This window comes from Eubalaena glacialis, chromosome 17 (genome assembly GCF_028564815.1).
Source record: "Eubalaena glacialis isolate mEubGla1 chromosome 17, mEubGla1.1.hap2.+ XY, whole genome shotgun sequence".
Lineage (NCBI taxonomy): Eukaryota > Metazoa > Chordata > Mammalia > Artiodactyla > Balaenidae > Eubalaena > Eubalaena glacialis.
The window spans coordinates 1956280-1983032 of NC_083732.1; the positions used below are offsets into that span (position 1 = coordinate 1956280).

General features: G+C 42.2%; 1 protein-coding gene across 4 annotated transcripts in view; it reads left to right on the forward strand.

Moving 5' to 3' along the window:
- SNTG1 (syntrophin gamma 1) overlaps positions 1-26753 on the forward strand; it is a 480938-nt gene that overhangs the window by 410580 nt on the left and 43605 nt on the right. For all 4 annotated transcript variants that reach the window (XM_061171420.1, XM_061171419.1, XM_061171421.1 and 1 more), the window contains exons 14-15: positions 12071-12187; positions 13414-13485. In XM_061171420.1, coding sequence (XP_061027403.1) covers positions 12071-12187; positions 13414-13485 — 189 coding nt within the window. The remainder of the gene's footprint in view (positions 1-12070; positions 12188-13413; positions 13486-26753) is intronic.

A 26753-nucleotide genomic window follows, 5' to 3' on the forward strand; every position in this document is an offset into this window, starting at 1 on the left:
CCATGACACGTCCTGGGTGCTGTCACTGTGGGTTTGAGCACATTTTAATCTCACCACCAAAATGAGATTTGGCAAATTGCTTGAGACGTTGATTCAGCAATACAAAAGCAAGTATTGAAATTTAATTAAAAAACATGGATTAATTAATTTGTGTCGTGAAAACTTCAGCCGTAGGAGGACTGTATTTAGACTCAGGCAGGGAGACGTCCCCTGCGGAGAGGTGTCTTGGTTTGTGCTGCTTGCACCCCAGGCGTTTGCTCCCTCTGTCAGCCTCCCACTCTGATCATGCAGAGGTTCACAGAGACCAGTCCAGGTCACCTGCAAGCCGCTTCTTCCTGCAACTTTGAATCTGCATTCTCCTCACCTCCTGTGCTCCCTGGGTCTCCTGTGCAGGATCGTTGGATCCTGTAGTTCCTACAAGTGGTGCTTCATTCCTTCCCCGACTCTTCATCTTACTAAAGGCGGAGACACAGGCACCGAGCGCGTTCCCACTGAGTTGTCACTTAACGCTCCTGCATCTCTGTCCACGTGCGTGCCCGCACACACGCACACGCACACGCAATTTCAGTTCAGCTCCACCGTCCAAAATACCTCCACCGTGAGTCCTTCAGTAAAGCCAGGGCCCCCCGGGGCCCGCGGGGGGCGCATCTGAGGTCATGGTCAATCTCATCTCATCATCAGCTATTCTCTCCAGACCACCTTCTCCAGCTGCCTGGCCTCTCAGCCCCCAGGTGGTCCTGCAGGCGCCTGCATTCCCGCGGTGCCTTGGTGGTCCCTCTGTCTCCACGCTCTGCCCTCTGGCGGATTCTCTGCTCCTCCACACCTGTCCTCAAATGTCCCCTCTGGGAGACCCTGTGGTCGGTCACCTTGTGGGAAATGCCAGCCCCTTCGCAACACTTCCCGTCTTCCCTTCCCTGACTCATTTACCTCATTTCCCTTGCAGTCCCTTGCTCTATAACATAACAAATGTTTTACTTTTTTCTATTTTAGTTCTCAGTCCTCCGAAGTGCAATCTAAGTTGTACTACTGCATTGTGTATGCAGTTCACTGCTCTTTCCCAGATGTTTATGACAGAGGCTGGAACGAATTACTGCGATTTTGGAGTGGGGAAAGGAAAAAGGCACAGGTTACAATCAGCTGAAAATGTTACCTTTATACACAGAAGCTTTGCATGCCTTTATATCTGCTATATCTCTTGGCAAATATGTATATATATAATTCACAAGTACATATGGAAAACAGTATATATGTATTCATATATGTATATATGTTGTTTTCCTCTTGAATTGTGAACATATACACATATATGTGTATATGTATATGTATATATATATATAGAGAGAGAGAGAGTTTTCCTCTTTAATTGTGAATCATAGTGGCCCAGATTTACTTTATAATTGTCAGAGAAAAGCCGGCCTAAGGAGAGCAACGTGGTTCGGGTGACACCGACAGGTCGGCAGAAAGCAGGCCCCAGCCCTGTCGGTGCCCCCGACCCCCTGCCTCTACCCGCTCCCTCGTGCTGGCACTGGGGTCCCTTTCCCCATGCCTGATCACTTCCCTCCAAAGCAGCCTGGCGGAGCCCCAAGCTGCTAAATTTCCATGTCTTGCAAGAAGCCCCTGTAGCCAGCGCTTTGCGGTGACAAATGCGAGCGCCGGCCGTGGTCCCCGTGCGAGGGGCCCGGCGCTGCTCCAGAATCGCTGGCTCGGCAGAGGGTTTCAGGGAAGCGGCTGCAGGCGGGAGAGGAGCCGGGTTTTTGCAGCCGATCTAAGCGTGACAAAAGTTCACCTGTCAACTCGCGATCAAGCCGGTGCCCTTCCCCACGGTGAGCAGTACTTCTTTCCGCTTCTGCCTGACCACTCAGGGGACATTTAGCTCATTTTGCAACTTTTTTTTTTTTCCATTTAAAGCTCTCCTTGAAATTCATTTTTTAAAATTTCTCCTAAAGGAACATTAACACAGCAAACGTTTTGTAAGAGCCGCCACAAACATAAGATCACCTGGTGGGACGCTCCTCAGACGGCAGGCGCCCGACGGTAGCAGCGCGGCCGGGAGAGGGGTCTTCCCGGGAGAAGTGCCCGAGGCCTTGGCTGTTGCCCTGCGGGGGCGGGGGGGGGGGGGGGGCAGCGGGCCGGCCTCGCTCCCAGGGGGAGGGTGGCCTTGAGGCCACAGAACGTCAAGGCTGTGACGGGACATAGTCTGGCCCGTTTCTTAAGCGAAATGGCCTCAGGTGCTGGGAGGATGTCGCTGACCAGGTGAACAAGGGGCGGAGGAGACAGGGGGCACCCGTAGTAGAAGGCGGGGGGCCCGGGCCAGGCTCCCGCCAAGAAGATGCTGAGGGAAAACTCCGGTGAGGTGCGCCGTGGTTGCCATGGCCACATAGCGTCATCAGAGCAGACAGGCTTGTGTCACAGTCTCCTGGAAACAAGATCAGAAGCAGACGTGGTTCTTAGGTGCCCTGCATGCTGCAGTCTGAAATAAAGGCCGGTGGATCGTAGAGGTGGTTGTGATTTGGGAGACACGCATCTCTGCTCCTTTGATTCAGGGATTTTTTTTTTAATAAATTTATTTATTTTATTTATTTATTTTTGGCTGCATTGGGTCTTCGTTGCTGCACGCAGGCTTTCTCTAGTTGCGGCGAGCGGGGGCTACTCTTCGTTGCGGTGCACGGGCTTCTTATTGCAGTGGCTTCTCTTGTTGCGGAGCAAGGGCTCTAGGCACGCGGGCTTCAGTAGTTGTCGCACAAGAGCTCAGTAGTTGTGGCTTGCGGGCTCTAGAGCACAGGCTCAGTAGTTGTGGTGCACGGGCTTAGTTGCTCCGCGGCATGTGGGATCTTCCTGGACCAGGGCTCGAACCCGTGTCCCCTGCATTGGCAGGCGGATTCTTAACCACTGCGCCACCAGGGAAGCCCTGAGTCAGGGCTTTGAGATGCATTCTGAAGGTCTGCAGGGGGAGGAGTACCGCGAGGATTCTTATTCTCTGGAATAAGAATATCTTCAATCACTGTGTATCCATCTTCAATCACTGTGACCTCGGGAAGCATCTGTTACTCCACCTGCTTTTAGTTGTAACGTTTAAACTTCTGCTGATCAGCTGTGTACACCCACGTACACACACTCAAGGGGTCGAAAAATGGTCTACGCCTTGAGCATAGAAATGCAACTGATTGTTATGCTGATTCGTATGCAGTGTTACATTCACTTAACTCTGTGCTCCTCTCTTCAGCTCTATGTAAACTTCTACACGTCTTGATACTGAGCTGAAGTGTCAGCTATTCTATTTTTATTTCTAGGTATGTGTCTTATTATTTTGTAATTTCCAGTTATCTGATACAATTTTTGAACTAGTCATCTAAATTTTGAGGATACTGAGTATAGAAGTTTTAAACTCTGGATCTGGTACATCCAAAATCTGAATCTTCTATGCATGTGTGCTTCCCCTATTGTCTTTTCTCTCCTGATTTTCTGAATTCTATTTAATTTTGCCTCCTTGTATGGCTTCTCAATATTGCGTAAAGAGTAGACGTTGCATGTAAAAATCATATATGTGACTTGAGGCTCCAGAGGATGTTATCTTCCTTCAGAGAGTGTTACTTTTATTTCTGGCAAAATAAAATCACAAGTACAATTTAACCCCAATCAGGATTGGGTGCTTGTGAACGAGGCTCCCATCCTTATGAGGCCTGGCCTGTTACTCATTTATGTTTACTCTTATGTTGTATCCTGCTGAGTTTTTTCTTGGAAGGAACTGAAATCCGACACGTGTGACTTAAACCTTGAATCTACTGAGACCCACCATTTCAGCCCCCAGGAGCCAGCTTACAAGGGACAGACCCTGAAGCCGGGAAGTGACCCCGAAAGGGTCCTCACCCATCTGAGCTTTCCTTCCACTAGGAGCTGGGCTGCTTACGTCTTTGTGCCTTGATAACACTGAAATATCTTCTAAAATGGTTTTATCCACATTTTAGGTTTTTTGCCTCTTTTATTCCAGCTGTTCCTGGGAGTGGGATGGGTCTTCAACAAGCTTGTCCACCACTGTTGTGTTTGGAAATACCCTGTTCACCAAGAACCCTGCATTTCTTTTTCTCTTTCAAGTACAGTTGACCTTGAACAACATGGGGTTAGGGGTGCCAACCCCCTCTCCGTGGAAAATCTGCATATAGCTTTACAGTCTGCCCTCTGTAGCCAAGTTTCCTCCATATACGCGGTTCCACAAGTGCGGATTCAAGCAACTAGAATCATGTAGTCTTGTAATATTTACCATTGAAAAAAATCCACATATAAGTGGACCTTCACAGTTCAATGCATGTTGTTCAAGGGTCAGCAGTACTAGAATACTTTCCTTATGGCTTCTTCTGTCCTAAGTAACAAACACCGTTCTCAGTAATACACAGCCTCACCAGCTGTTGGGATTATAACATAATCAGATGGTTTACTCCCTGACTTAGCAATAAATATGTCAAAAATCGAGGCAGCATCAGCATCTGCCGGAGGGTTTGCTAAGATACAGAGTGCTGGGCCCCAGCCCCATGGTTTCCGACTAAGTAGGTCTGGGATAGGGCATGAGACTGCATTCCTAACAGGTTCCCAGAGGACACTGATACCGAGGCACCGAGGGCCACACTAGCCCAGGGAGATCAGATAAGTCTGTCTGTCTTCACTTTGGCTGAGAAAAAGTTAAAGACAAATTAGTGGACCCATGTTAAGAAATGTGAAGGACTTCGTGTGCTATGATAATTTTGCTTCAAGAATTTACCATTTGCTTCCATTTTATTCTTTATTAGAATACGTTATTACATGGCATATTGTATCTTCTAAAGTACATCCCCCTCCCTTTTGCCCCCCCAAAAAAACTTTGGATACATATATAAAAAGAATTGTTAGGGACTTCCCTGGCGGTCCAGTGGTTAAGACTTCACACTCCCTCTGCAGGGGGCACAGGTTCTATCCCTGGTCTGGAAACTAAGATCCCGCATGCTGCCTGGTGCAGCCAAAAAAAAAAAAAATTATTATTAAATGTTGCCAATTCCAATCAAAATCTCAGCAAGGTATTGTGTGGATATTGACAAACTGCTTCTGAAGTTTCTGTGAAGAAGCAAAAGACCCAGAATGGCCAACATAATACTGGAGATTAACTCATTCAGAGGACTAACACTCACTGACTTCAAATTTTACTTTGAAGCTACAGTGAACAAGGCAGCGTGGTAAAGTGAAAGAATAAACAAATAGATCAATGGAACAGAGTAGATAGCCCAGAAATAGAACCACACATTTATAGTCAACTGATCTTTGACAAAGGAGCAAAGGCAATACAGTGGAGAAAAGGTAGTCTTTTCAACAAATGGTGCTGGAACAACTGGACATCCACATGCAAAAAAAAAAAAAAAAGTGGACCTAGACACAGACCTTACATCCTTCACAAAAATTAACTCTAAATGGATCACAGACCCAAATGTAAAATGCAAAACCATAAAACCTCTAGAAGACAACATAGGAGAAAATCAAGATGACCTTGGATATGGTGATGACATTTTAGAGGCAGCACCGAAGGCAGGATCTGTGAAAGAAATCATTGCTAAACTGAACTTCATTAAAAGAAAAACCTTTGCTCTGCAAAAGACACTATCAATAGGATGAGAAGACAAGCCACAGTTTGGGAGAAAATATTTGCAGAACACATGTCTGATATAGGACTGTTATCCAAAATATACAAAGAACTTTTGAAATTCAACAATAAGAAAACAAACAACTTAAAAGTGGGCCAAAGACATTAATAGATACCTTACTAAAGAAGATATACAATGGGAACATATGTATATGTATAACTGATTCACTTTGTTATAAAGCAGAAAGTAACACACCATTGTAAAGCAATTATACTTCAATAAAGATGTTTTAAAAAAAAAAAAAGGATAAGTAACCTGTGGTACATCCAGACAGTAGGATGCTATTCAGTGATAAAATGAAATGAGCCATCCAGCCATGAAAGACATGGATGAAACTTAGATGTGTATCACTAAGTGAAGGAAGTCAATCTGAAAAAGCTACATACTGTTTGATTCTAACTATATGCCATTCTGGAAAAAGCAAAATTATGGAGAGAGTAAAAAGATCATTGGTTTCTAGGGGTTGAGTAGGGAGGGATGAATAGGCTGAGCACAAGGGTTTTAGGGCAGTGAAATTATTCTGTATGATACCATAGTGGTAGATACATGTCCCTACACATTTGTTAACGCCTATAGAATGTACAACACCAAGAGCAAACCTTAATGTAAGCCACGGACTTCGGGCGATAATGTGTGTCTATGTAGGATCAGCAGTTGTAACAAATGTGCCGTCCGGTGGGGGGATGCTAATAGTGGGCGGAGGCACACAGGCTGTAGGTGTCAGGGCAGGAGGTCTGCAGGAAGTCTCTGTCCCGTCCACTCAATGATGCTGTGAACCTAAAACTGCTCTAAAAAATAAAGTCTATTTAAAACAAGAAAAAATAATGTACAAAAAAATGATCAAAATTTAAAGAATAAAATGTTGCTGTGCAGCACAGGCTTCATGTATTGGGTGTGTTTTCACATGTAGCTTAAAAACGTTTATGCAAATCAAAACCCACAGTGAGATATCACCTCATACTTGTTATAATGGCTAAAATCAAAAGATAAGAGATAAGTATTGATGAGGGTGTGGAGAACAGTGAACCCTCCTACACTGTTGGTGGGAATGTAAACGGGTGCAGCCACTATGGTAGACAGTATGGAGGTTCCTCAAAAAACTAAAATTAGAACTACCATGTGATCCAGCAATGCCACATCTGGGTATACTTTCGAAGGAAATGAAAACAGGATCTTGAAGAGATATCTGCCCTCCCATATCATTGTGGTGTTATTTACAATAGCCAAGATATTGAAAAAAACTGTTAATAGATGAATGGATAAAGGAGATGTGAGTTTATATATATATATATATATATATATATATATATATATATATATATACACACACACACACACAGATATACATATGAACACACATATATGTGGAATATTATTTAGCCATGAAAACGAAGGAAATCCTGCCATGGATGAAGCTTAAGGGCATTATGCTAAAAGAGAAAAATAGTGCACCGTATCACTTCTATGTGGAATAAAAAATAAATAAAGTCAAGCTCATAGAAATATAGGGTAGAAAATGATTTCCAGCAGCTGGGGGGGTGAAGGAAATGGGGAGAGATTGGTATAAGGGTGCAAACTTTCATGTATAAGATAAACAAGATCTGAGGACCTAATGTATACATGGTGACTATGGTTGATAACACAGTATTGTATATTTAAAATTTGCTAAGAGATTAGAACTTAAATGTCCTCACCAAACATATATATATGTGTGTGTGTGTGTGTGTGTGTGTGTGTGTATAGACACATATATATAAGTAAATATGTGAGTTGATGGATATGTTGATTAACTAGATGGGAAGCATTCTTTCACAATATATGTGTATATTAAATCACTTTAATAGTTTACATTTTTTTAATATCCTTTCCTAGCAGGGGTGTAGGGCTTTGGGGAACATATAGGAAGGAATGGGTAAGGGTATGTTTGTTCAATTTGTATTCTAATGACTCTATGAATGCTCATTCTTGGGCCTTCCCTGAGACCCCATTATTTTACAGCTCTTGTGACTGAGTGTGCCTTATCTCGTGTTCATTACTGAGTAAGTGGCATCAGTGTTGACTAAGAATTCTACAGGCTCTCCCCCTATGTCCAATGTCTGCCAGGGCTCCTTGAGGGTCAATCAGAGTGCCCGCTTAGGAGCCCCAGGGCATGTGCCTTGGAGGGTAGTGGCCAGGATCTGCCATTTCCATCCCCCTGCGGGGACTGTGCGGGATTCTCCCTTCCAGTGCCCCTTTTGTTTGGGGGTAGGCCATTAGGGTGCATTCTGCAGAATTGGAAGTTTTCTGGGTATCGTCTCCAACCCGAAAACACTTACTCTTCCTATGTAATACACCCTGGCCCCAATACTGGCTGCGAGATGGAGAAAGTTGGCCCGTCAATGGGTCTCTAAATTATAACACCATTATTTTATTACCCAGATTCTATTTTTATTTCCTGGGAATTGTTAATGGGCTTTGCTGGTGACAGTTTGCAGTTTGAATTTTTAAAATATTTCTTGTCTTGGTTACTGAGTGTTTTTGGTGCATTCAAGTAGAGTGCCTCATTTGCCTTGCCCTGGTCCTTATTTTACATTTTTATTTGTCAATTTATACCTCAATAAAGCTGAAAAAATAGGCAAGTCTTCGAAATATTTATCTGAAAAGTGTGTGATACATGGTTGGCAGTTCGCTTGTCATTTCATAGGTATAGGAAACTATTTTCTTTTAATTCTACTTGTTTCTAAAATATTCTATTTGAAATATCCTTGTGCCTATACTCCTCATTTGTTTCTTTTTTAAAAATGAGATTAAGTGATACAGTGTTTCTTATAGTTATTATTTGCTGTGACAAGTGTAGGATGAATTTTCTGAAAATGCATTGTCTCCTCAACCATATAATCATTTTACAGGAGTCAAGGTAATGATGAGAAACAGCAAGTGCCTCTTGGTCTTTCTGCAGAACTGAGAGCAACCCTTTTCCTTGGCATAGACAGTGATTAGGCCGATCTTTGGCCTGGAGAACAAGCATGAAGAAATATCCCTTACAGATCCGATGATCCCATCTTTATTAGTTACATCTGCAGCTCATTCCTCCAAGCTACACTCAGTTCAAACTAATAAAATTGTATTTAAAGATAATTCTTGAAAAATATCAGTATATCATTCTTAATATTTCAGCTTCCAGCAAATTATAGAGGTGGGAAGAGACAGCAAACTCGAATTTCACAGTCTTAGGAAGCTCAAATATTTCCTTCTCATGATTATGTACACCACTTTAATCTCTTTTTTCCTCTTGCCAATGCAGAGAAGTCATAAACACAGAGAAACTGTAAGTTTTATCAAACTGAATTAAAATGAAAGACTGACTTAATTGAGAAATAATATAATGATTAAGTTGATATAATTCATAACTAAAATTTTATATCATGGCAATGGGCCCAGAATGACAGGGCGATTTAACCCTGTCGTTCGTTGGAAGACTTTCTTCCTATAAAACTCACAAAATTCTATTACTTTTAAGATGAGTTTGTTATAAAACCGTTAATAGTACACAGTGTGTGCTATTTTAAAAATGGTATTTTATAAAATATAACACATGTATAGAAAGTTCATAAAACATAGATGTACAGCTTGATTATTCAAAAGCCAAACCCCTGTGTAACCACAATCTGGGTCAAGAAAAGTGGGTTGTTTCCAGCTTAGATTCTGTCTCCCCCTATGTATTCTTCCCCACGCACAACTGGCTTGCAGGCTGCTAGAGTAACTACTATCCTGACTGTTTGTCTTCTTTACTGAAGTACTTTTTATTCCAACCAAGAATGCATTCCAAAACGCGACTATAGCTTATCTTAATCAAATAATATATATATATATATATATATATATATATATATATTTGGTATAGGTTTTATATATATGTGTGTGTGTATATATATATATGGTTGTATATCTCCTTCTTTCATTCAACACTGTGTTCTGTGAGATTCACTTCTGTTGTTCCATGTAACTATAATGTACTCATTTTCCTTGCTGTATACTGCTCCTTTATGATATCACAATTTGTTACTATATTCATCTACAGAACGTATCGGAGGGTACATGGTTTATTTTAAGCCATTTGTACATGGCTGGGACTAAGAATAATGTTACAAGGAACATCCTTGCAATGTGCCTTGGGGCACAGGTATACACACTGGGTTGAGTTTATATTAGAAGTGAAGAATCAAAGCCTCACCGTCTGTCAGAAATGCATAATGGTTTAAAACTGTGATGGTTTCAGGTCTTACATTTAAGTATCTAATTCATTTTGAACTGATTTTTTATACTGTGTAAGATAAAGGTCCAATTTCATTCTTCTGCAGGTGGATATTAAGTTTTCCCAACACCATTTACTGAAGAGACTGTCCATCCCCCATTGTGTGTTCTTGGCACCTTTGTCAAAGATCTGTGGACCATATATGCATGGGTTTATTTCTGTATTTTCTATTCTGTTCCATTGGTCTACATCTGCTTTTAGGCCAGTATCTTACTCCTTTGATTATTGCTATTTTGTAATACATTTTAAAATCAGCACATGCAATGCCTCTAGGTTGTTCTTCTTACTCAGCATTGATGTGGCTATTCAGGGTCTTTCGTGGTACCCTGTGAATTTTAGGATGATCTTCCTACTTCTGTAAAGAGAGCCGTATGGATTTTGATAGGGATTGCATTGCATTGGTAGGTCACTTTGGATATTATGGATATCTTAAAATACTAATTCTTCCCGTTCATGAACACAGATGTCTTTCTATTTATCTGTATCTTTAATTCCCTTCGTTGATGCTTTATAATTTTCAGTGTACAAGTCTTTTACCTCTTTGGTTAAGTTTATTCCTAAGTGTTTTATCCTCTTGTTGTTATTGTGAATGAGATTGTTTTCTTAATTTCATTCAAAGACTTGTGAATGAACTCCTTCAAATAAAGTTAAAAATAGCTAAAGGGAACAAAATTAAGGACCAATGTGCAAACCTAGATAGTAATGGAATAACTAAATTTAAAAAGAAATGAAAACAAGGAAAAACTTTGAATCACGTTTTAAAGCAGGTAAAATGTTCCCAAAGTTTAAAAATAGCATTTCTATGTTTTTCTCCATTTCATTACCTAGTGTGTTCCACATATTTGTCATAAAAGATCTTAGCAAATGTTTTGAATAATCTGCTCAGTATTGCGTTTCTTTGAGGATTAAATCTGCTTTTGAAGGAAAACGAAAAAAAGCAATTGTTTCTGTACAATATGATAGCAAGATAGAGTAGACCATGTCTACTGGGTCTAGTGTTAATAGTCATTAATACCCACAAAATTGTCTTTATGCTGCAAACAGGGACCAGTGCAACCAGTAATTTAACATTTTTGCTTCTTCCTGTCTAACTGCTATTTTTATTATCCAGATTATACAGCTGCCCCTTGGTACCTGCAGAGGACTGTTTCCAAAACCAAAACCTGCAGATGCTCAAGTGCCACAAACCCCTCTCCCATATCCGCGGGTTCCAATTTGCAAATTCAAACCACCGCGGACTGTGTACTGTGTTTACAATCTGCAGTTGGTTGAATCCGTCAGTGCGGAACCCTTAAATACTCAGGGCCGAATGTAATATATTAATTGTCACCATAAAATAAGACATTCACACTTTCTAAAGCAAAAGAATCTCAACCTAATTGTTGCTGAGGCAACAAACAGCACAATAGATATGTACATCTGCTTCCAAATAATTTTATATGTGATTCTGAGCTAATGGTAACACAACATTTAACTGCATTAACCTCCCTGTAATATTTCTCAGGTTGAGGACGACTTATGTATAAATAGGAAGGTGTTTTGTTGGGGGTTTTTTCCCCCATGGAAAGCAAACACAAAGTTAGACTAGTGATATACTATAAGCCAAAATATTTCTCTTCTCTGAATATATTTGTCAGTTGAAAGAAAGCAGTGCCCAGTTGCTGTGACTTTCAGACCTAATCCATCAGTATAAATATAGATACATAACATTATCCTAAATTTTGGTTAGCCCTATTAAATCATGAAAAAATAATAATTTTGCTGCATATGAAATTCTAGGCTGGTGGTGTTCTCATTTTATACACTGAAGTTTATGTTCCATGATATTGTGGCTTTCATTCTTTCTCTTGAGAAATCAGTTATCAACGTAATTGTTGGTTCTGTGAAGGTAACATGTTTGTTTGTTGATAAACATTGATGGAAACATATTATAAAATCTTATGAGTGGTTCACACTCATTTATTGAAGGTAAATCTGGTTAATATATTTTTTGCATCATTTAAACTGATAATTTTATGAGAAAATTAAAACACCACAAAAAATACAAAAAAACCACATAAGCCACCTGAAATGAGGCTTTTTTGACAGGTAATCATGTTCCGTTTCCTTGCAGATTGTCTACATGGGCTGGTGTGAAACACGGGAACAAGACCCCCTCCAGGACCGCGTGTACTCGCCGACGTTCCTAGCCCTGAGGGGCTCGTGTCTTTATAAGTTTCTGGCACCTCCAGTAAGTGTTTCTGTTCAATATTCCTTATTTTTCCCATATTATCACAACAGGGTGACATCAGCTTAACAATAACAAATGATATATTACCAATATATTTCGAAAATAAGATACAGAAAAAAATAGAAAACAGTCCAAATGCTTCTGAGAATTTCTTGCTAAATATATATGTTCTGGCATTAAACATTGGCTTTAAAACCCTTGAAAAACCTAAAAGGCATTTCTGTTTCGACATTTATGACAGGCTGAATATGTTTATCTACATGGCACAGGTCTGCCTAAGTCAAATCAATAGTGTCTGTGCTAATCTGTTACATCCCATATCTCGTCATCAGGCTTCGTATTAAATATGTATGGCGATCTACTGCACCTAAGGTCTTGCTTTTGGAAAAATGTACTTTACACAACAGTAGATTCTCAATGAATATTTATTGACTATAAATATTAAATGCCAGACCGCTCACTTACAGGTCTAATACTACATAGGGTCTTGGCATGATCAGGTTAGACTTGCTGTAATTTCGAATATCTATGTCTACACAAAGTTCAAATCACCTGGAAGACAGGGGAAAAAAAATAAATATTTATACCTTTTACATTATTCCTACTCCGAATAATTTCTTATGACTGGACAGACTAATACCTGTTTCAGACACAAACAAGTGAAACAGCTTCACTGTGGTGGTTGGTGTTTCACGATGTTCAGAGCATGGAGTGACTTCCTGATGTGAACTGTATCTTCCTTAAAAATGAAAGCCAGCGTTGATATGGTATCTAGTATTCTTTGCGTGTAACAGGTGGTAAATGGAGAAAAAACTATTACAAGTGTGAAATATGAACACTTAGTAGTTTCCATTTACAGTTACCCAAAATATTGGCTATATTCCCCATATAAAAAAATTAATCCCACCCCAAAAAAACAACACTTAGTATTTATGTAGAGAGAATGCACACACTACTTAAAACACATCAAGACACTGAGCAAAGGTAAATTGTTGCTTATAATATAAAACGTCTGCTGAAAGAGGAAGAGAAATGGTGTGAAACTTAGGAGAAAGGAAACAGAAACATTGTTGAAGGTCAAGGACGTCTAGGAGGAGAACCTCACAACTTAGAGACGGCCTAGTGCACGTGTGAAGCTTCATGTGTGCACCATAGCGTATAATAAAGAGAAAAGCAGGGGCCATCTTTCTAAAACAAATGATGTATTAGTTTCTCATCTTTTCAAGGTGACCACGTGGGACTGGACCCGAGCAGAGAAAACGTTTTCAGTTTACGAGATTATGTGCAAGGTTCTCAAGGTAGGACCAGCAAGCAGTGATGATCGTAATGGCTTTTCCTCGGCCAGGAGGGGTTCTGGGCTAATAAGTAGTTCATGAAAACGAGTGATGCATGGATATGAAGGAAAATACAAGGTAAAGACAAAGAAAAGAAAAACACATAAGAGAAAAGGTAGAGTGAAGAGAAATGCTCGGCTTCGATAATTCTCAAGCAGATTCTGAGGTTCTTCCATCTGGGGGGGCAGTGGAAACAGGAGGAAGCTTGTCAGGGGTCCTTTGAGGACAAAGTAGAAGGTCAACTGGAAATAGTCTGAGTTTAAACCTCAATTATTACCATAGTCTTATTTGCTGTGTAAAATACAGGAGAGAAAGATTTGGATAAGACTTGGAATTAGGAAATACAGAAAATATAAAGGTATATGCAAAGAAAGGTATGTTTAAAATATGTTTAAATCTCATGGTTAGGTTGTCTCTCTGGGTGTGGAAACGAATATATAATTGTCATAAATCAATTAAATTTCTGTGCTGTACACAGGATTGTTGCAATGGAAAGTCACTGAGAATTCTGTAAAATTCCAAACAGTTTTTGTGGCCATTTTTAAGAATCAAAATGAGAATGATTTATAAAACCTAAATAATAATCTCGTTCCTTTCCAATCTGGGGTCTGTAGGGTTGGAAGTACTACAGATTGATATTAAATCCTAGTTAAGGTTGACCTTGTTTGTGTAACCAAGGAGAACTAAGTTCCTTGTGTTTTACGTCAGTTATTTCTCTTCCAGTTAGAGAATCAGTGGAGTAGAAAATGCTGGAACATTTACAACATAATGAATAGAATCAAAAGTGTCTGAAGGCAGAGAGACAAAGAAAATATGATTACCTCCAAAGTGTTCGTAATTTTTTCTTCCGTCCAGAAGAATCCTAGATTAAAGGTGACATTCACAAGAGCACAAGAGCTAAATAAAAACAGAGGTCATTGCTTGCCCCTCGCTGTGGATGGTTTTGGTTCTATTGTGGGACTAACAGTGGTGGAAAAACTCTGATACCCTTGAGTTTATTGTCAGCAAAGCAGTTCTGGCAACTCCTAAAAGATGTGCCAGCATCTGAAGAAAAGGAGATCGTACCCAGCTCCAAAGTAACTACCAAAATAGCTAATGAGATAGCTTTCTAATGGAATTTTTTTTTTTTACCAAAATAAGAACTAGTGAAATTAAAAAGAAAGAATGAAAGAGATAAAGGAAGGAAGGGAGGGAGGGAGGGAGGGAGGGAGGGATGGAGGGAGGGAGAGAAAGAAAAGATAAAGAAAGAAACCCAGAAATTAACTATCCTAACAGTTTATTTGTCCACACCCTATCCATACATTAATATAACTTTTTCATAATAGTAATCCAGCCTGCATTTCTATATTGTTGTTTAGTCTTAAATTATTTCCAAGTAGCTACCTGGTCTTTATTTTGAACTTTCAAAAATAATGCAGTCTATAAGGACAAGTTTAAAGGAGAGACTAAGAATTATGCCCGGCTCCATATAAACACTCATTATTTTATTTTCTCTTTTTTAAAATTATTGGTGCAAAGTTAGAATTTGGTTTGAATCTGCTTTTTCATATAATATGACTTGAGATTTTTATGTCAGTTAATATTCTTCAAAAAATATGACTTATTGTTTTATTTTATCTATCTCATCATTTGGCCATATTTTTTGGCCAGTACCTGAGTTTTGCCATTTAGATACCTCTGCATTTGTTCTATCACACATATCACAACCATCATTCTTTGATTTATTTAACAGATAATTGTTGAGTGTTGCTACTTACCAGGTTATCAGCTAAGCACTGAATAGCTGGAGACAAACGCAGAAAAAGCCCCGCTTTCATCGAGCTTACATTTTTCTTAGGGTGACACACATGTTTGGTTAAAGAGGCCAAAAAAAAAAAAACCTAGCCAAGAATTGATCTTTGCCCACAAACTTTTGTTAACTTCCAAAGTATTTCCTTTAATCTAAATTCTGAATTTTGGACATCCTGGGTGGAAATATCCTGATATGGTCAAGAGGCTAGGTTTATGAATCTAAATTGTCTCTAGAAGAGCCATAATAATTTATACTGCTATCGTGAGTATCCTAAAGTGCCCACGTATTAGCACTCTGCCCAGAGTAAAATCAAACAGCCCGTCTCATTGGTCTTCCCACATAAAATTTGCTATAAGCCTATTAGTTGCTTTGGGAAAATTTTTACCTAGGTTATGAGGCCTGGAGATATTTTCAGACACTGATTAATATACGTCTGCTGTCCGTTGTATGTATATAGGAAAGCTCTCTTCGTGAGGGCAGTGGGCACGTTCCATGCTTCCTGGATTTACACTTGACATACAGCGTTATCGGTTGAGGATTGTCTTTCACAAAGGGAAACTTCACGTAGCACAAGAACAGAGGCATGGACGTAAGACTCAGTGCGAAATGGATTCTTTTCTTGCATGCAGATCAGTGCCTGGAGGAGGGCTGGCTTCCCAAGGAGCCCAGACTCCGATGGTTGGGTCTGGGGAGCGAGTCGAAGGGGCACCTTCTGTAACCCAGTCACCCGTCCCACCACGTAACAGTCCTGTGCAGCTGGGCGAGGGGCAGGCCTCTCTCTCCAGAAAGGGGTCCCTCACATAAGGCACATTTCAGTGATCTGGACCACGGAACATCTGGCCTCGGACCACTAATCAGGAAAACCTACTCTCTTCTGACCCAAAGCTACACCCATAACAACAAGAATGAAGCAGTAATAGTTACCCAGAATATATAGTTCATGTGCAGTGCCAGGTATTGTTCTAAGTGCTTATATAATAATATATTTAATCTTTACTACACCACTGTGAGGCAGTTCCTATTATTCCCATTTTACAGATATGGAAACAGAGGCAAAGAATGTTTAAATAAATAACTCAAGGTCACACAGCTGGTAAAGTTCAGACCTAAAGATGTGAATCTTGCAGGCTGTCTCAAAACTCTGTGCCCATCAACGTTGTACTCTGGCTTCTTTCTCTCTCGGTGTAAGTGTTGATAAATAGGAAAGAAACGCGAATGGGAAAGCCAGCCCAGCACCAAGGGGGAGAGCAAGGGTTCAGAACAAGGGACGTGGCAGTAAATGGCGACCTCACTTCCATGTGTTGCCCTTTGCCGATGTGTCAGGCTCTGTGGACTTGTCGGCCTCTTCATCTGTTCAGTGGGGCGAAGAAAGCACAGGTTGTTGTGAAGATCAGCAGTTCGTTCACTGGTTTGTGAATGCGTTTTTATTTATTAATTCATTTATCAAATATTCGTTGAGTATCACTCGTGTGCCGATCGCCCCACGGGGTACCAGGGATTCAGCACAACTGTACGGGGGCCTGAGCTCACAGAAAGCCCAGCTGATGAGGGGATTTAGAAGGTCATTTGGAGGGAGGCCTCAAACAGACTGAGACGAAGACGATCATAAAGGACTCCGCTGAGCACGATGCGTTGCGGTTAGGGTTAGGAGTTGGGTGAGTGGGCGGGGAGGGAGCATCCCGGGCTCGGGAGGGCGTGTGTGAGCGCGCCCAGGTGTGCAAGGAGTGTGCGTCCTCCGCCGCAACTGAAGATGCTCAGCACCGCGGTGACGTGCTCGGGTAGGGGGTCTGCGCTGGCGTTCGGGTGGGAAGACGAGAATCAGGACTGTTAACCTTACCTGAAGGACGAAGGAGGGGCCCGGCAGGCGGGCGAGTGTGCGAGGTGGCAGAGCCGGCCGTTCTGCCTCCACGTGAGATGGGCCGGGCCCCGCGGAGGAGGCGGTCCCAGGGCTGCGGCGGAGATCCGGGCCGCAGAGGACCCGTCCCAGGAAGGGTCGGCGGCGGAAGATGTCACAGAGCAGGCGTTCTGGTCGGTCGCCGTGACCCTCGGGTCAGCCACGTGCCGCGGGGGCAGCCCCGCCCCCTGCTCGTGCCCGTCTGCCTCCTTCTGCAGAGCGACTGGCCGAGCTCTGACCCTAACCCGGCGGTGCAGCCGGACGGAGCCGGAGGAGGACACCGCGTTCCGCAGTCTGGACTTCAGAAAAGCCTTTAATTCTGCCTCGCACTCACGCTGTAGTGTCTCCTTGGGGCGTCCTCTGGCCTAATCCAGCAGGACGGAGGTTAAAGCTCCTTCCTTTCCCGCAACGTCAGCACACACATCGGCTCCCCGGGAGTGACCCTACCGCCTCCTTACGAGGTCTTCAGCCTGCGGGGTTGCTGCGGCCCCCGGCAGCCCTGTCCTGACGGCCGTCCCCGCTCTTACCTAAGGCCGACCGCTCCCCGGCAGTAGATCTCATCCCCTCTGCGCCCCGGGCACCCCGGCGTTTCCACCCTGACGCCCCCGAGGCACACGTGCTCCCTGACCTCGGCCCTGAGCTCTGAGCGTTCAACAGTGTGCACATCTGACTACTGACGTGTCCAGTAGCAATCGCAGATGCGACGTGTCTCAGACTTAGGACTGGACAATCGGAGGGGAACCCAAACAGTACGGAGATTAGAGAAAAATGGAAAAAACCGAAAACTAGAATTCTGTTGTTTTTTGCAGAACCAGGAAGAAGGAGGGGCGGTCAGCAGATATTTTCTAGAAAGTGGCAAAGCCAGTGGCCTAGACAATGAACTGAGGCCACACTCAGGCCGCACTGGACACACTTCACCATAAAGGCCCTCGGGTATGGGTGTCAATCCCCAGGGGTGTCCAGATGTCATGGCACCTGTCACTCACTCAATTTGGGGGCCTCGCTAATAAAAAGATTGCAGAAGTAGGAATATAAAATTAGTCACAAAAGTGAACATTTAGAATGAGGAAAAACCATGAGTAACTGGGCCGGTGTCTCCTGCCCCCGGAGGACACCCCCGTGTCCCTGTGACCTGGATCTCATCCTACAGCTGGACTTAGGAGTTCAAGTCCAGTGGTCAGATTCTTCCTGGTGAGAGAAGGACAGGCCCTACCCGTGTGAAGTGGAAGCAGTTACAATAGTAATTGTCCTGCCAACCATCACACAAGGAGACACACGGGGAGCAGTGGAGACTGACGTCATTCAGAGTGGTTGAATCGTGTGCTGATGTTTGCAGAAACGCTTGTCTTTCAGGTTCTGAAAGGGAGACCATCTTAGTAAAAAAGATGTGTCTCTGCATTTTCCGAACATATTTGCAGCCCTTTTCATTTTTTAAATAACAGTTTTTCTTAAAAGGTTTATTGATTGTTTTACATTTTATACATCATTTTACAATGATTCCAGTTCTTGGTTTTTTAATGTATTGCTTTAAAATGTGTAATCATTTCCTAAAATCCAAGCTTCTTAAAATATGTTTTAATTTTTTTCCTCCAATAATAGAACTAAATTTCCCTGATTTTTTTAGAGTCTTCACCGACTGTAAACTCGAGGAGTCTTGCTGCTCTAGGTGAGGACCTAGGTTCCCCTGACTGAGCTCGGTCTGTTGGAAACCCCAGAGGCAGATCAAAGCAAAAGTGCCTTTGTCCAGAACACCCAGCCCCCTATTCACAGCCTGCTTCCTTTCTTAATGAAATACAATGATCATCATTGATAAAAATGTGATTTTATCTTTTATTTTTGTTATCTTAATAACATTTTCTTGGATTTATTAATACGCTAGCACGTACCCACTCTTCTGTTAGCGCTCCATAAATGCACAACTGTTACATAAAGTACTTATTTCTGTTTTTCCAAAACATCTTTCAAGTCCCAGAGTGCTAATTACTTATATCTCATTTTTTAAAATTTGTTTTATTGACCTATTTACACTCTTCAAAGCTCAAAGGCATCATTACTTTTCTTTTCATTCTGGAAGTTCTCACCATTTCCCTTTGTCCTTATATAGTGACACACACATCCGTATCATTCTTACATTATTATTTTTTCCTTAAGTTATACCATTTGCATTACATTTTCTATGTCAGGTGTGAACAAAACACTGATTTGTCAAATGTTTTAAATAATTGTACATGATTTCTGTGACTGATCTGATGATTCCACAAATGTTTGTTTGTCCTTTTAGTTATAAAAAGTACAGCCTTAGAGTGTTTTCATGAAGCTTCCAAAGCAATTCAGGGTCCTTATTTCAACCAAACAAATACCTCTTAGGAAAAGGATGTGGTAATAAAAGGATTCAGTCACTTCTTCTCATGAAGGACTTAATGCACAAAAGATATTTAATCTTGCTTTCCAGATAAACCAAAATCCTCTCTCTGTCTTTCTCGATATCTAATTGTTTAGGGGGCGTTCCTTCCCCATGTAAGCGGGTCTAAGAGCAAGATATTTATGAATTATTACGACTTCATGTTGCAGAATTCCCTTCCCCTTCATTCTGAGTTAGAAGCACAGCCTGACTATCATTCTGAAAATAAGCACTGGGGAGCAATGCTTTTTTAAAATCCTAATATTTTAATATACTCCAGTAATTTTAATAAAATATGACAGTATAACTATGTTAGGAGAACCTTCCTAGCATATTCTAAATAAAAATTTATATAACACATAAAATATGAATAAATTGAATATTTTTGAAGCATTTAAAATAAGTGACAACTTATCTCTATATGAATTTTCTGGTTAGTAAAATTTTGTGTGGGCAGTTAGTAGAACATAGCCTTTGCGTAGGAGAAAGCTAGAAAATTAGTTTTGTTGCCCAAATCAATTTGGTGCCAATCTCAAGGATTCATCCCTTAAGAAGAGGATTACTTGTAATCCTCTACTCAGTTTAAATTCCTTCCTTCAGGCCTATTGTAAGTTTTTCCATAATCTTTTTAGACCTAATACTTTTGGATTTCTGTTTACAGAAAGTTTCTGCCTTACAAATTTCCTATTGCATGAAATCTTAAAACTGTTGGACCTTCCAAAAGCTTATATTACTGTTTTTAAAAGTGAAAATACAGTTTTAGTACTGAAGATGTGGTACATATATACAATGGAATATTACTCAGCCATAAAAAGGAACGAAATTGGGTCATTTGTAGAGACGTGGATGGATCTAGAGACTGTCATACAGAGTGAAGTAAGTCAGAAAGAGAAAAACAAATATCATATATTAACGCATATATGTGGAACCTAGAAAAATGGTACAGATGAACCGGTTTGCAGGGCAGAAATAGAGACACAGATGTAGAGAGCAAACGTATGGACACCAAGGGGGGAAAGTGGCGGGGGGCGGGGGTGGTGGTGTGATGAACTGGGAGATTGGGATTGACATGTATACCCTGATGTGTATAAAATAGATAACTAATGAGAACCTGCTGTATAAAAAAATAAATAAAATTTAAAAAAACTGAAGGAAACCGGATGTCAGACCCTTGAAGAAAAGTGTTGAATCTCCTTCAAACTGGTCTAGAATACCTTTTTTATTTATTTATTTATTTTATTTTATTTTTTGGCTGCATTGGGTCTTTGTTGCAGTGCACGGGCTTCTCATTGTGGTGGCCTCTCTTGTTGCAGAGCATGGGCTCTAGGCTCACAGGCTTCAGTAGTTGTGGTGCGTGGGCTCAGTAGTTGTGGCTCGCGGGCTCTAGAGCGCAGGCTCAGTAGTTGTGGCGCACGGGCTTAGTTGCTCCGCGGCATGTGGGATCTTCCCAGACCAGGGCTCGAACCCGTGTCCCCTGAATTGGCAGGCGGATTCTTAACCACTGCGCCACCAGCAAAGTCCCTTTTTTTTTTTTAACGATGCAGTGGCATAGAGAGTTTGCAGTACCAGTTTTCAATCACATCACTTCGTTTTTATTAATAATAACTATACTTTTGCTGTTACACAGTACTTTATCAAGAAAAATATTGTTCTTGTTATTTTGCTCGTTGTTTCTTTAGAATGCCATCAGCTTCTGTGGCTGACAGTGTTTCTTATAGAAGCTCAGCAACACACACTGAGCACTGCCCGCCTCGTGTTGCTTATCCTTTGCTTATTTTAAAGAGTTGAATAGATCAGGCCTGTTGCTCACCATCCCAAAGAGTGAAGATTAGAGGAACTCCAGGTGACAACTACCCGAGTGCTGTGCAGAAGTTGCACATAAGGATCCCACTTTCTGGAGCCGTGCTGCTCCGTCCTACCAGCCTGTCATGGTTACACTGAGTATGTCAAGACACACTGTTTGTTAGAGATGGACTTTGGAGCGGGTTAAGTTTTCTCATTGTTTAATACATACACGAACCTGATTTATTAAATTTAACTTATGTGATTAGATTTCATTACCTGTTTTTTCCGCTTTCAGTTTGGCAGCTTTAAAATTGTTATATCTCATCTGTAAGGAAAAGAGTCTCTCTGGCTCTGAAATATCCAAAATATTTTCAATTAACATATATTTTTCTAAATAACAAAGTTAGAACAGTTAAATTTTACATTTGGGATTACATCTGTCAATCAGTTGGATCTTGTCAAAATCAACTGTGTTCCTAATTTTTAAAAAAACTATTTATTGAGAAAATTCTTCATCGAGTGTCAATTTGTTGTGGCCAACAAAATACCATTGAGAGGAAAATAATGCACTCCTGTGAGATGTTTTCTTTTCTGAGGATATATGTAGCTATAGTTACAGAGGGATGTGTGTGTGTGTGTGTGTGTGTGTGTGTGTGTGTGGTTTTGTGATTTGGAAATATTGGTTATGATGTTTTGGAAGTAATAGCCTTTTGATATATTTTTGTTTTACCAAAACATGGAATAAAGTTCAGTTTTGCTTTAGAGTTACTGTAGTCATTCTCTTCCTGTATCGTTGTTCGTTTGGAAGAGCAAATGTACTTAATAGGAACGAAGACAATTCTTAGCAATAGATTTATGGTTACTCTTATCCCATTAGATAATTTTACTACTTTCTTCTTTGTTTCCCTACAGTGTGTTTGTACTTCAGCCATCCGTCACGTACTGCATGTTTCTGTTCAGTTTCTAAATACCACACTAACGTGATTACCAGGTTAGCTGGTTGAGAGAAAGAGCACGCGCGTGTGTACAGTATGAATCAGCAGCAGGTTGCCTGGGCTTGACTTCTGGTCCCAATAATTCCCAGCAATAAATCACTGATAAATTACTTAGCTATCTTTATTTCAGAATTCTCACCATTATGTCAGGAATTATAATTATAACTACCTTCTGGGTTGTTGGTTTGAAGAAGTAAGCTAAGAAAGGGTACTTCATAAGCACTGGGTAAATGTTAGGGATTTCTGTCTCTGAATTGCTCTTGAAATGTGTGTCACCCTAAAGTGGCATCGGTCATGTCCTCCAAGGCGGTTCCTCTACTTTTATCCCATTTCCTGAATGATATGACCTTCTGGCGAATGTAAAGGGCGAGATGTGTTTTACCTTAGTCCAAATAAGTATTGAATGATGTGTCCCTTCCGTCCCTGGAATCAGAGGACAGTCTTTTGAGCAAGTGCTGGAAATGAAGTGACTGGACTCACGTGTCTGGGATGAGATCACCGTGACTCTTCAAGGTCACCTTTCCCTGGTGTGGTATCAGTTCTGTGACAACCACACACATCACAGAAAGAGAACTCAGGCCCCAGAGACCAGAGACAAGGCTATCATTCAATGGCAGATCTTTCTGGTACCACGTCCCAAGTGGAAGCCACGCACGGACGCCTCCGTCCCAGCGGTGGGAGCCTCTGTGCAGTCATTCCCGGGACCTCTCGTTGCACAGCCAGCGGGAGAGGTGGGAACGCGAGCCTGGCTGGCTGACCCCCTGCTGCTGCTCTTTCTGCACTGCCCTCCATTAGGGGACTTTCTCTGAGCACATAATCGTCTCCATCATTGAAATTCCTACAACTCACCCGTCCACCCGCTTAGCTGTGCGCCAGAGGGAGGAGGGGGCAGGCGTGCACGCCGCTTCTGCAGAAGGGGTGCTTGTGTAACAGGCAATTTCATCTTAAAGACTTGCTTAATCTGGGCCTTCCCAGGTGGCGCAGTGGTTAAGAATCCGCCTGCCAATGCAGGGGACACGGGTTCGAGCCCTGGTCCGGGAAGATCCCACATGCCGTGGAGCAACTAAGCCCGTGGGCCACAACTACTGAGCCTGCGCTCTAGAGCCCGCAAGCCACAACTACTGAGCCCACAAGCCACAACTACTGAAGCCCGCACGTCTGGAGCCCGTGCTGTGCCACAAGAGAAGTCACCGCAGTGAGAAGCCCGTGCACCACAACAAAGAGTAGCCCCTGCTCGCCGCAACTAGAGAAAGCCCGCGTGCAGCAACGAAGACCCAACACAGCCAAAAATAAATAAATTAATTAATTAAATAAATTTAAAAAAAAAAGACTTGCTTAACCTACCGATTCAAGCACTATGAACCCAACAGTCTTCTCCTGATGTGCTCACGGAGAATTTGCACATCATGTCAGGGATCCTGGTATAACCAGCTCTTAATGGGCTTGGGCTTCTTGACTTGGGGACAAAAGGCTGGTGAACGAAGGCTGGTGAACACACAGTGTAAAATTACGTGATTGTGTTCCAAGCACTGCAAAGAGACTCAGTTTTCTCACCGGACTGTGAGGTGGTGTCCTCACGAGGCTCCAGCGCCAGCCCCTCTCTCTGCTGGGCGAGGCTCGAGGCCCATGCGCCCTGGAAGGTGAGGGAGAGCAGGCAGAGGGCACACGGGCAGAGGACGGCAGTCGCTCTGTCCACCACTTCCGCCCACGCCCCCCAGCCCCCCCTCTCGGACTTGTCTCCCTTTGTTCACCAGCCTCCCGTTTGACCTCTGGTCCTCGCGGGCAGCACCCCGGGCCCTGGTCACACGGAAGCAAAGGCTGCAACACAGCAGGGAGACTGAAGGCGCATGCTCACAGCTCCGCCCGGCTCGGTCCCCCTGACAGCAGATGCCCTGCAGTGGAGAGACCTCCCATCTGCACTGGGTTTCCGTCCGAAGGACCCTAAGGTCAGGACATGCACACACAATATGATAAAATTCAACACATATTTAAACTTCATTCTGTTTAGTTTATCTTCTCCCCTATACTGCTGTTTTTCTGGGGAAGTGCCTTCAAATACACAGAAGTCATAGCTAGCCATCTAAACAAAAGATAAATTGGCACAGAATGTATTTATTAATTGATCTGATAATTTGGGAGCTAATACAATACATGCTGTGTAATAGATCACTTGTAACGCGTAAACTAAGATTTCATCAAATTTAATTGCAGAAATTAAACTTATTTGGGACAGAAGAGTACCTGTATGCCTTGTATTTATGTAAAATCAGAGTTAGAAACGTCCTGTGATTGTATTTTATTTGTGTAGAAACATAAAGTGAGTCAATGAACATTGTAGAGCATATAGGTTTTTAAAAGTCAGTAATGGAAAAGAATTACATACGAAAGGAGAGAGTGGTATTTTCCTTCCAGCTATGTGATGGCTCTGAGTTGTACCGTGCTCAATTATTTTTATAATGTCTATTTTCCAACAATGTTATGTATATTAAAGCATATTTCATTAGTGTATATATGTGTGTATGTATGCAGCATTTTATATAGTTTTAAATTATTTATTGTTATATATACTTATGTATACCACATAACCTATTTTCTATTCAACAGAAATATATAAAAATGACAATACTCTTATTTTTGTATGCATGAAAGGAAATTTACTCTTGAAATATGTTTTGATGGTTGTACTACTAGGTAGAAAAAGGGGCGAGGACCCAAAGTGACTCAGAAGGATGCAGTACAGCTAACGGTCCTTCCTGGAACCTCACTTTCTTCCCAATCAATCGCCAATCGCATTGCTTTCGATGCCATTTATACACCAATAACTATGAACCTATTCAGAGCTCTCCCCTGCATCCCACCTAATGTCTTTATTGCCAGCTGGACGCTCCATGTGGACGTCTGACCCACATCTCCCAGGGAACGTGCCCCCGCTCCAGACAGCCCTTCGCTGGCGGCCTGACCCACCTGCCATTCACGTCCAAGAACTCAGGCACCGACCTCCAGTCTGTCTCCCGCACCTGGCACCTCAGCAGATGCATCCCACCTGTCTCCACGACGCCATCACCCTCACGCCTCCCCGCGTTAGTATTGCCGTTTCTCACCCATCTTCCTGCCTTAAAACTTGCTCCCGTTAGCGTTCAGTTCGAAGCAAAGCAAGATCCAAAGTTTTCAGGCCCCTGCAGGGTGCCGTGGCCTGGACCACCTCACCCGCCCGGCCCTCCGCCCTGTGCTCAGCCACCCGCCACCCGCCCCACTTCCTCCGTCCTGCGCTGGCTCACGGCAGCCCTCCCAGATATCCCAAATATTAGTTTAGTCTCTGCCTTCATGCCTGCCCTCATATGTCACCTCCTTGAAGAGCCCTTTCTTATCATTCTGTATAAATGGCACGGCCCTTGGGGCTGGCGCCCCCCAAAGCGCTAACAGGCTTTCCCGGCATCTGACTTGTTAGGAATAAGCATTTCCTTGTTTGCGCTCTGATTTGTCTCATCCCCGCTCAAAACAAGTCCCCGTGAGACAGAGATGCTCAGTGCTTGGGCGGCACACCACAGCAGTGCTTGGCACACAGCAGGCGTGCAGAACTTTCCTGGGTGAACATCAACTGAGCACCCACCGTGGGCACCGGGCTGGGCCAAGATAAAATACTTTCTGAGGTTGCAGGGGGGACGTGCAAGCTTGAACGCCGCCCGAAAATGTTTCCACAATTGAAAGTTATTATTACTGGTTTAAAAAGAAGTATCACCAGAAAAAAGAGAGAGAGAAGAAAAGACAGCATCTAATGGTCCTGGATGTAAACAGCATTCAGTTTTATCCTGAGTTGCTCTTTAGAAAATGACCCAGGAACCAGGCCGGAGATGATATCATCTATATCATGAGTACTAATTGGGCAGTTTGGCCCCCAGACCTCCCCTTCATCTGACAAAATGTGCAGGATTAATTGAACACATTTTATGAGAGACTTGCTTGCCAGATACCACTTCTCACAATGATCTTCACTTTTTAAATCTCCACAGACACGGCTCTCAAACAGGATCCTGGGGTACATAAACAGAGGTGTGATTTTAGGTGACACAAGGAACCCCGTTTATGTCTCATGCTAGTCAGATCTGGACAAGTCCATCCTGGCTAGCTGGTATCTTTTACTACTCGAGGGATTAGGAAAAAGTTGATAGGTTTCAGTGGAGAGATACTAAGACCATTAAATAGCTAAGGCACGGTACCCCTGAGTAAAGGTAAAATAATTTGCTTCACTTGGTTTCATAAAGAGAAAGCGGAAAGGTGGCTTGATAATTGTCCTCAAGGATATAAAAGGTTACTTTTTAAAACGTGGTGACCACCTGTTTTCAATCGCCTCTGAAGAAAGATTAA